General features: G+C 62.7%; 1 protein-coding gene across 1 annotated transcript; it reads right to left on the reverse strand.

Annotated features, from left to right (window-relative positions):
* Positions 1–4,792: 4,792 nt before the first annotated feature.
* Positions 4,793–9,008, reverse strand: Vwa1 (von Willebrand factor A domain containing 1). The gene is made up of 4 exons (XM_042702002.1): positions 8,920–9,008; positions 7,647–8,204; positions 5,341–5,619; positions 4,793–5,175 (listed from the first exon to the last, which is right to left on the reverse strand). Exons 1-4 carry the CDS (start codon positions 8,990–8,992, stop codon positions 4,793–4,795), a joined length of 1,293 nt encoding a protein of 430 aa, XP_042557936.1. The 5' UTR covers positions 8,993–9,008.
* Positions 9,009–10,437: the final 1,429 nt, after the last annotated feature.

Here is a 10,437-nt window from a genome sequence, read left to right on the forward strand (position 1 = left end):
TAGAAAAGCAAGAGTTCAGCACCCAGGCTCTGAATACAAGCCCCACAACTGAACAAAAGCAGCAAGCTGTGATCCCATTACCTGACTCATGAAATTGTAATCCCTCTATATATCACTTTTGTAATACCAATAAACAGAAAGAAAGGAAGAAAGAAAGACCCCAAACAATTCCTATCCCTGAGGTCCCTGATCTCTGCCTCCCAAGCAGCTAGAATTACAGGCCAAGCTGCTGCAATTGGCTTTATCCACTTGTGTTGGGTACTTGAAATCCTAGACCATTGAGAATAGACATGTCTCCCCAACCCCTTTGTGTGTGTGCCAGTCTTAGGGTTTGAACTCAGGGCCTAAGTGCCGTCTCTGAGCTTTCTTTGCTCAAAGCTAGCTCTCTATCACTTGAGCCACAATGCTACTTCCAGTTTTTTTGGTAGTAAGGATTTCCTGCCCAGGCTGGCTTTGAACCGCAATCCTCAGATCTCAGCCTCTTGAGAAACTAGGAATACAGGCCTGAGCCACTGGCGCCCAGCCAGACATGCCTTTTTCTTTTTTGTTGGTCATGGGATTTCAACTCAGGCCTGAGTTCTTTTTGCTCATGTCTAGCACTCTACCACTTTGAGTCACAGCATCACTTCCAGCTTTTGAGTGGTTAATTGGAGATAAGAATCTCACAGGGGGGTTGGGAAGGTTGCTCAGTGGTAAAGTGCTTGCCTTGCATGCTTGAGGCCCTGGGTTCGATTCCTCAGCACCCATAAGCAAAAAAAAAAAAAAAAAAAGCCGGAAGTGGCGCTGTGGCTCCAGTGGTAGAGCGCTAGCCTTGAGCTGAAGAGCTGAGGGGCAGCGCCCAAGCTCAGAGTTCAGGCCCCACGACCGGACCCAAAAAACAAAACCAAAACAAAACCAAGAATCTCACAGGGGCTTTGTTGCCCAGGCTGGCTTAAAACCACCATAACCGTGATCCTCAGATCTCAGCCTCCTGAGTAGCTAGGATTACAGGTATGCGCCACCTGCACCATCAAGACATGTTCTTTTTGTTTTGTTTTTTGGGTCCGGTCGTGGGGCCTGAACTCTGGGCCTGGGCGCTGTCCCCTTAGCTCTTCAGCTCAAGGCTAGCCCTCTACCACTTGAGCCACAGCGCCACTTCCGGCTTTTTTTCTTTTTGCTTATGTGGTGCTGAGGAATCGAACCCAGGGCCTCAGGCATGCAAGGCAAGTGCTCTACCACTGAGCCACCTTCCCAGCCCGAAGACACGTCCTTTTTAAAGACACTAAGCTAATGAAAGGGAGTCATGACTGTTTTCCACCTGAAACATTTTTCTTCCATTGGCAAATGTGAAGTTCTCTGCAGGGAGCCGGGACAAACGCCATTACAAGATGGCGCCCACTTCCTTTCAGCTTAGAGGTAAACGACTCCATATTAGGCAAGTGCTTGGCGGGGCTGCGGGTCCCTAGCTTTGCGCATGCGCCACCATCGTAAATCCTGAGCCAATCCTGTGGCACCTGGTGACGGCAAAAGGCAGACAGCCAATCCTGAAGCGACCCGTGTTCCAAACCCTATATAAGCGGCTGCATTTCCTTGCTCGCTCTCTTGCGCTCAAGCTCTCCCTTCAACTAAAAGGCTCTCCAATAAAGTGTGATCTGAGAAGACTCCTGGTGTGGTGGTCGTTCTTCCTCGCTGGCCGAGAAGGCGTTCGCCGCAGTTCTCTGCTATCTTGCTATAAGCTTCTGGGCCTCTTCCTTTCCAGCATTAAGGACCTGAAGGAGAAGCTGCAGAGATTAAAGATGCAAATTGACAGCCTGGCCTCCAGGTGGGGTTGGAGGCCAGACAGGATATGTAACTAACCCCACACAGTGGGGAGAGCACTTTGCTTCAAGAATCCAACCAGTGTGATTTCTGGGTCCTCCACCAGTGACTAGGCCTGAGTAAGTGGCATGATGCACCAGAACCGTGCCCTTCCACTGGAGCCCATGAGTGGCCCCCTCAGCCCCAGGCTTCCCAGGAGCCAGTCATGACTGCTGCCCACAGTCTTCATGGACAATGGCTGTAGAAAAGCCTGACCCTCTGAAACTTGAGCCCCTGCTGTACTCAGCAGGCTCCTGCTGCTCACCCTCACACACGCCAGCAATTTGTAGCCTTGTCTTCTATGCTGGCATGAAAGAGAGGTCCCTCAGCTGACCGGGTGCCCCAATCCTATTCCTCTTATGTAGCTCCCTAAAGAACCTACTGGTTCTGATCTCCTTCGTAACTGCCACAACCCATCTGCAGACCTGCCTCCAACCCTGACCAGCTCAGCAGAAAGGAAGGCTGTCTGTCTGGTCGGCCCCAGCCTTCCCAAGCCTCCTGTGGGAGGCCTCCCTGCTCAGGTTCCTGTGGCCAAAGTGCAGCTCTTCCAGGTCCAGTGTTCATGAGAGGTGACAGAGGTGTGCTGGCCCAGGACTGACCTGTAACCAGTGGGTGCCTCCTCTTCCAGGATGTCTGTGCTCAGGTGAGTTTGCCAGTTCACGCACCGTTTCTGCCCCAAAGCATGCCTTGGCCCAGCTTGGCCAGCAGGCCCACCAGCTGGGGGTGTCAGCATGGCCAGCACTTTCCCCACAGAGGCCCTGCCTGCTGGCCTGGGGGGAGGGGGGAGTGGAGATGAGCTGGAGCCAGAGCCTATACCTGGAGAAGATGTGGTAGTTCACACAGAGGGAGATAAGCAACTGTGAGGGTCAACCCTGAGAACCAGCCCTCTTCTCTTGAGTTCTGGCAGCAGAAGCCTGCCTTAGAGCAGCTGGTGGAGCCCAGGCCTCCTAAAGACAAGGTTCAGAGAGGGACTGCAGGAGGTTGGGGTGGTCTGCCCAGGCATGAGAGGCCTACCTCCTCTCCTCTCCAACATACCATGGTGCCACACTGTCCCATCCATAGTATTGGGTGTGTGTGTATGTGTGACAGTACCAGGGTTTGAATCAAGGCTTCTCTTGCTCTACATATTTGCTCACAGCTGGCACTCTATCACTTGAGCCATACCTTCAGTTTGGCATTTTGCTGGAGACAGTATTTATTTATTAATTAGTAGGTCATGGGGCTTGAACTCAGGGCCTGGGCGCTGTCCCTCAGCTCCTCAGCTCAAGGCTAGCACTCTACCACTTAAGCCACAGGTCCACTTCCTGTTTTCTGGTGGCTAGTTGGAGGTAAGAGTCTCATGGACTTTCTTGCCCCAGCTGGCTTTGAACCGAGATCCTAAGATCTCAGCCTCCTGAGTAGCTAGGAATACAGGCATGAGCCACCAATGCCCAGTTCAGTTCCAGGTTGTTGTTGGTTAACTGGAGATAAATCTTTTTTTTTTTTTGCTGGTCATGGGGCCTAAACTCTGGGCCTGGGCACTGTCCCTCAGCTCTTCAGTTCAAGGCTAGCGCTCTACCACTGGAGCCACAGAGCCACTTCCGGCTTTTTCTGTTTATGTGGTGCTGAGGAATCGAACCCAGGGCCTCATGCTTGCAAGGCATGCACTCTACCACTGAGCTACGTTCCCAGCCCCCTGGAGATAAATCTTTTGAACATGTCTGCCTGAGCTGACTTTGAAACTTAATCTCCAGATCTCAGCTTCCTTTTTTTTTTTTTAGTGGGTTGTGGGGCCTGAACTCTGGGCTTGGGAGCTATACCTCAGCTCTTCAGCTGAAGGCTAGCACTCTACCACTGAGTGTCAGCCCCATTTCCAGCTTTATGCTTATGTGGTGCTGAGGAATCGAACCCAGGGCCACATGGATGCAAGTCAAGCGCTCTACCACTGAGCCACATTCCCAGCCCCAATCTCAGCTTCCTGAGTAACTGGGATTATAGGCACTGGCACTGGCTGGAGTATTTTGAGAAGAAAGCAAGCATTCTATCAAGACTGCATGCTGTTAGCTGGGTGCTGTTGGCTCACGCCTGTAATCCTAGCTACAGCCCTGGCAGGAAAGTCTGTGAGACTCTTGTCTCCAATAAAAACCACTAGAAAACTGGAAGTGGCATTGTAGCTCAAGTGGTAAAGTGCTTGCCTTGAGCTGAAGAGCTGAGGAACAGTGCCCAGGCCGAGTTCAAGCCCCACGACGGACAACAACAAAAAAAAAAACCCCACAAGACTGCATGCTGGCTTTATATCTGGTTTATTGAAGTTTGGAATCTGTCTTGTTAGTAGGGAAAAAAGGCAAGGTGAGCTTGGGTTTTGGTAGGCCATTCTGGGATCAGAGGCTCTGCCTGGACAGTCCTTCCTGTCCCTGTCCGAAGTCCTAGGGGGGTGGACGGTTATGGCCGAGCCCTGTCAGCATGGCCCTTGGGGTCAGAGTCACTGGGGTGAGCCCCCAGGGGATCCTGTCTCTCCCTGTCAATTCTGAAGCAAAAGATGCCACTGGAGTGCTAGTCTCCATCCTGGTAGTGGCGCTGAGCTCTGGTCCCATTCCTTCCACAAGAGGCACTGTGTGTCCCAGGAGCTGCTGGCTGGCTGGGCAGGAAGGCAGGGCTGGTGCTTCCAGTAGGCACTGCCCACCAGGCTGGCACAGGTCCTGGTGAAGACCACCTTGGGTGGTCCAACTCTCAGTAGCACTCCCTGCCCTTTTTTTCCCGGCAGGAAGCCTTACCCCACCCTCCTTAGCTCTATACCAGACCTAAGTGGTGGGGGTACCTGCACCCCCGGTTGGCCCTCACCGCCCACGGGCCCAGTGTCCCCTCAGGGCCGTCCCAGGTCTGGGTCTGCTGTCCAGCAGGCTTCCGAAGCGGATGTAACCTCTGGAAGGTGCTGCCCCAGGGAAACGCGGGGCTGGGCGCTGGGCGAGGCCGGGGGTCACGGTTGGGGCCTGGGTGGCCCGGCGGCGGGGGGCCGGCCGGCCAGGCCTGCAGGGCGGGCGCTCAGCCCCGGGGTTCCGCGCGGGGCGCGGCTGCGCTCGCCCGCGGGCGTGCAGGCCTTGGCCGACAGCGCCCGCTCGCGGCCGGAGCGGAAGGCGGCCGTCACGGTCACCAGGTAGGCGCAGCCCGGCGCCAGGCCCTGCAGCATGGTGCTGTTGCGGCCCGCGGGCACGTCCACGCGCTGCACCGCGCCGCCCCGCAGCGGCCCGAACTGCACGCGGTACCCGAGCGCCGTGCCGGGGCCCAGCGCCGGGGCCCAGCTGACGCGGAGGCTGCGGGGCTTGGCGTGCGAGATGACGATGCGCTCGGGGCCGGCCTCATCTGTGGGGGAGGGGAAGGCACTGACTCGGGGGCCAGGGGCCGCACCTGGCAGAGTGCGCACGCCCCGCCCCTCACCTGGCAGCGTGCGCACGCCCCGCCCCTCACCTGGCAGCGTGCGCACGCCCCGCCCCTCACCTGGCAGAGTGCGCACGCCCCGCCCCTCACCTGGCAGAGTGCGCACGCGCACGTGCTGCGGCCCCAGCAGGCGCAAGTTGGACTCGGGCAGCAGCACCACGTCGTAGTCCGTGTCCGGGCGCAGGCCGGACCAGCTCCAGCCCGTGGCGTCCCCGGGCACCCGCTGGCGGCGCGCGGCTTGGGGCTCCGCGCTGGGCGCCAGCTCCAGCACGTAGAAGCCGGAGTCTGTGGTCAGCAGGGGCGGCCAGGCCAGGCGGAAGCCGTGGGGGGTGACCTCGGCGGCGTGGAGCCGCTGCGGCTGCACTGCACCTGCGCGGTGCGGGGCACGCGGTCAGGGCGCCGGCGGCTCTACCTCGGCTCGGAGCCGCTGGGAGGCCGAGGGCGTGCGGCCCCTCAGAGCCCCTTCAGCTGCAGCCCAGACCCAGACCCGGGGGACGGGCCCTGCCTCCCCACCCACGCCAGCCGCACAGCCCTGGGGTCTCAGACCCGAGGCTCACCCTGCACCCCGAGGCACAGGGTTGGGTGTCAGCCGGGCTCTTTGCCCTGATGCCAAGAGTGCCAAAGGGTACAGCCAGGAGATGGGGTCACCGGGGGGGGGGGGAAGGACGGCAGCCAGGAGATGGGGTCACGGGGGGGGGGAGGGAGGACGGCAGCCAGGAGATGGGGTCACGGGGGAGGGGCAGGGGGGCAGTGAGGAGATGGGGTCACGGGGGGGGGGGGGGAAGGACGGCAGCCAGGAGATGGGGTCACGGGGGAGGGGCAGGGGGGCAGTGAGGAGATGGGGTCACGGGGGGGGGGGGTCAGGGGCAGTGAGGAGATGGGGTCACAGGAGGGGGGCAGGGTGGCAATGAGGAGATGGGGTCACGGGGGGGTCAGGGGGCAGTGAGGAGATGGGGTCACGGGGTCAGGATGGCAGTGAGGAGATGGGGTCACGGGGGGTCAGGATGGCAGTGAGGAGATGGGGTCACGGGGGGTCAGGATGGCAGTGAGGAGATGGGGTCACGGGGGGGTCAGGATGGCAGTGAGGAGATGGGGTCACGGGGGGGGGGTCAGGGGCAGTGAGGAGATGGGGTCACGGGGGGGTCAGGGGCCAGTGAGGAGATGGGGTCACAGGGGGGTCAGGGGGCAGTGAGGAGATGGGGTCACGGGGGGTCAGGATGGCAGTGAGGAGATGGGATCACGGGGGGGTCAGGATGGCAGTGAGGAGATGGGGTCACGATGGGGGGGGGGTCAGGGGCAGTGAGGAGATGGGGTCACGGGGGGGGGGGTCAGGGGCAGTGAGGAGATGGGGTCACGGGGGGGGGGGGGGGGGGGCGCCAGGGGGGCAGTGAGGAGATGGGGTCACGGGGGGGTCAGGGGGCAGTGAGGAGATGGGGTCACAGGGGGGTCAGGATGGCAGTGAGGAGATGGGGTCATGGGGGGGTCAGGGGGCAGTGAGGAGATGGGGTCACAGGGGGGTCAGGATGGCAGTGAGGAGATGGGGTCACGGGGGGGTCAGGATGGCAGTGAGGAGATGGGATCATGGGGGTCAGGATGGCAGTGGAGAAGTGAGCCTCAGGAGCAGCTGGACATGAAGTCCAGCTGTGTCCCTCAGCATGCTGGTGAAGACAGGCTCCCAAGTGCATCTTGAGCCTGTGACATCTGAGTGACACTCCGGTGAGTGGGACTTGTGGTCGCAGCCTCTGCTTTTGTTCTTTCCTGGCTCAGCTGTGTTGGTCTAAAGGCCACAGGGCTGGGAAGGTGGAGAGGCCCCTCCACCCCGTCTGGCCCAGGGACTAGCCCCTTCCCACCCGAGCCTGAGGTGGTGGCATTGCTGTGTGGGCCTGGCCAGCCACCAGATCCTCTCTAACTCTTCTCCTCTGGGTCCTGGCTGGAGAGGAAACAAATAAAACCAGCATGGGGCTGCTGAGCAGCTGACAGAGGACTTGGCTGGTCTGGCTTCCTCCCCAGCAGTCCCAGAGCAGAATCCTCTCCTGGATGAGAAGGGCCTGAGCTCTGAGGAAGGCACCTGAGGGGCGTGTCCAGTCGGACCCTGGACACGCCCCACAGGTGCCCATGCGACTGCTGGCAGAGCCCCCAGGCGGGGGACCCCCCTGCATCCCCCCTTCCCTCATAACGTATCCTGTCCAAAGAACCCCAGGTCTCCTTACCCACACACACGGCAGCCCCCCGGAGCGGCCACTCAGGCCTGCCTCTGCCTCTGCCTCTCCACAGCTCCCGTGTCGGTGGACACAGGGCGTTAGGTGCAGTTAATTCACTTGCCTGCCCACAGCGCCCTCAGGTGGCCGGGCCCAACACCTGGCACCTCAAAACCCGGAACCCGGCCACTGGCTCACCCAGGATGGAGGCCTGCAGCTCCGCGGTGATGATGCTTAGGTCGTCCACATCCACAAAGCGCAGGTGTTTCTCCGCAGGGGTGGAGGCTGCTGCCGACAGCTCCAACAAGTTGCCTCTGCCAGTGCTGACAATGAAGACTGTGACACCTAAGTCCTTGAGCTCTTGCATAGGGGGGCCCACGGGATCGCTGGAGCCCCCATCTGTCACCCACACCAGGACCTTGGGCACCCCTGGCCGCGCACCCGCGGCCTCGGCGAACAGCTGCTCCTTGACGTAGGCCAGCGCCAGGCCTGTGTTGGTGTCGCCCATACGCTGGGCCGCAGCTCGAACGGCATCCTGGACAGCCTGGCCCGAGCCGAGCTGGTTGAAGGGGAACTCGGTGTGCGGCCGACTGCTCACGTGCACCAGGCTGGCACGCAGGGCCCCGGGGCCCACGGGCAGTGGCGCCACCAGCTGTCCCACAAACTCCCGGACCCTGGAAAACTCGTAGTGTGACACACTGGCTGAGCTGTCCAACAGGAACAACAGGTCCCCCTGGGGGGCTGCGGCTGGGGGGCCTGGGGAAAAGGATAGGGCTTCAGACCCAGCTGCGGGGCTCGGGGGAGAGCCCGAGGCCTGAGCTTTCCCGAGGTCCTCTCTTGCCCTGCCGGGAGGTCTGGGGACTGGCTCCTGGGTGGGGGGCAGGCTGGGCCCTGTCCTTGAGATTTGCGCTCAAGGCTAGCGCTCCACCACTTGTCACAGCGCCACTTCCGGCTTTTTCCGGGGGTTCACTGGAGCTGTCCCGTGGGCTTTCCTGCCTGGACTGGTCTCCAGCCGTGATGCTCGGGTCCCAGCCTCCTGGGAGGGCCAGCTGGGCCCGGGCCTGGGGCGTCCCGGGCTGCGCCCGCTCCCCGTCCCGCAGACCGCGTGCGGGCCAGGCCCAGGCCCGGCGGGAGAGGCCATCCGTGAGCCACGAGCGGCGGGGCGGGCCGCAGGCGGACGGGTCCTGACCCCACCGACAGCACCGGCCCTCGGTCTCCACCGGCGGGATGGGGCGGGGCCGGAGGCCTTCCCTTCCTCCCGCCGCCTCCCCTCGGAGGACCCTTCCAACGGCAGGAAACTGAGGCAGGGCGGACTTCCCGGCCGGCAAGGCGCGCGCGGGGCGCGGCGGCCGGGATGCGCGGCCTGCGCCCCGCCCGGCCCCGCTCCGCCCGGCGGCCGCGTGAGAACCACGACCTGACCCGCGCGCGCCCGCGGCCGCCCGGCACGGAGCCCGGGCCCCACCGCACTCACCGCGCTCCGCGGCGCTCTGCGCCAGCGCCAGCCGCAGGCTCAGGGCCAGGCCGAGCGCCGTCCAGGACAGCATCGCGCGGCGAGGCTCGCTCCGCTCCGAGCTGGCTCGCTCCGGGTGGCGGGGCGGGGCCAGGCCCGCCCGGAGGCCCCGCCCCACCCGGAGGCCACGCCCCCGCCCACCCGGCCAGGCCCGAGCCCTGCCATGGGACCAGGCCCAACCGAGGCCACGCCCACCCGGCCAGGCCCACCGGGAGGCCACGCCCCCACCGCGGGGCCCGCGCTCACCCGCGCCCCGCCCCCTCGCGCCCCCTAGCACCCTCGCGCCCCGCCCCCTAGCGCCCCGCGCCCCGCCCCCTCGCGCCCCGCCCCCTAGCACCCTCGCGCCCCGCCGCGCCCCGCGCCCCGCCCCCTCGCGCCCCCTAGCACCCTCGCGCCCCGCGCCCCGCGCCGCGCCCTCGCGCCCTCGCGCCCCGCCCCCTCGCGCCCCCTAGCACCCTCGCGCCCCCTAGCACCCTCGCGCCCCGCGCCCCGCCCCGCGCCCCCTAGCACCCTCGCGCCCCGCGCCCCGCCCCGCGCCCCGCCCCCTAGCACCCTCGCGCCCCGCCCCCTCGCGCCCCCTAGCACCCTCGCGCCCCGCCCCCTCGCGCCCCTTAGCACCCTCGCGCCCCGCTCCCTGCGCCGCCCCCTAGCACCCTCGCGCCCCGCGCCCTCGCGCCCCCTAGCACCCTCGCGCCCCGCGCCCCGCGCCGCACCCTCGCACCCTCGCGCCCCGCGCCCCGCGCCGCCCAGCCACGGCCCCAGCCGCAGAACGCCTGCCCGGAAAGGCTGGCTTTAGGGGCTGGGAAGGCGGCTCGCCTAGCCCGGGGCGGCCCGGGTTCGATTCCTCAGCACACGTACTCAGGAGAGCCGGCAGTGGCGCTGCGGCTCAGTGGTGCAGCGCTGGCCTCGAGTGGAAGTTGTTCCCGAGTTCAAGCCCCAGGCCGGCAAAAAAAATCCTTTCAAACCCGGCCCTGGTGGTCACACCTCTTGGTTGTTGCCCTGGGGCCTGAACTCGGCCTGGGCGCTGCCCCTCGGCTCTGCAGCTCAAGGCCAGCGCTCTACCACTGAGCCACAGTGCCACTGCCGGCTTCTGGTGCTTCATTGGAGAGAAGCCTTTCATGGACTTTCCTGCCTGGGCTGGCTTTGAACTGTGATCCTCAGATCTCCACCTCCTGGGTAGCTAAGATGACAGGTGTGAGCCAAGGAGGCTGAGACCTGAGGGTCACCATTCCAAGCCAGCCTGAATAGAAAAGTCCCACACCAGAGACTCTTATTTCCAATTAACCACTCAAAAACTGTAACTGTACTGGTAAAATAAATAACCAGAGCCAGCAACTGTGGCTCACGCCTGTAATTCTAGCTACTCAGGATGCTGAGATCTGTGGATCATGGTTCAAAGCCAGGCCAGGAAACTTACCTCGAATTAACCAGATATATATGAAACAAGGAAGAACCCTAATGAAGATGAAACTGAGAAAA

This window comes from Dipodomys spectabilis, unplaced genomic scaffold, assembly GCF_019054845.1.
Source record: "Dipodomys spectabilis isolate Male_0828 unplaced genomic scaffold, ASM1905484v1 ptg000299l, whole genome shotgun sequence".
Classification (NCBI taxonomy): domain Eukaryota; kingdom Metazoa; phylum Chordata; class Mammalia; order Rodentia; family Heteromyidae; genus Dipodomys; species Dipodomys spectabilis.

Coding starts and splice junctions, on each gene's coding strand:
- Vwa1 (XM_042702002.1), bottom strand. CDS start 8,992: ATGCTGTCCTGGACGGCGCTCGGCCTGGCCCTGAGCCTGCGGCTGGCG. Junction 5,620..7,646: donor GCTGCAGGCCTCCATCCTGG/GTGAGCCAGTGG, acceptor CGCACCGCGCAG/GTGCAGTGCAGCCGCAGCGG. Junction 5,176..5,340: donor GCGCGTGCGCACTCTGCCAG/GTGAGGGGCGGG, acceptor CCTCCCCCACAG/ATGAGGCCGGCCCCGAGCGC.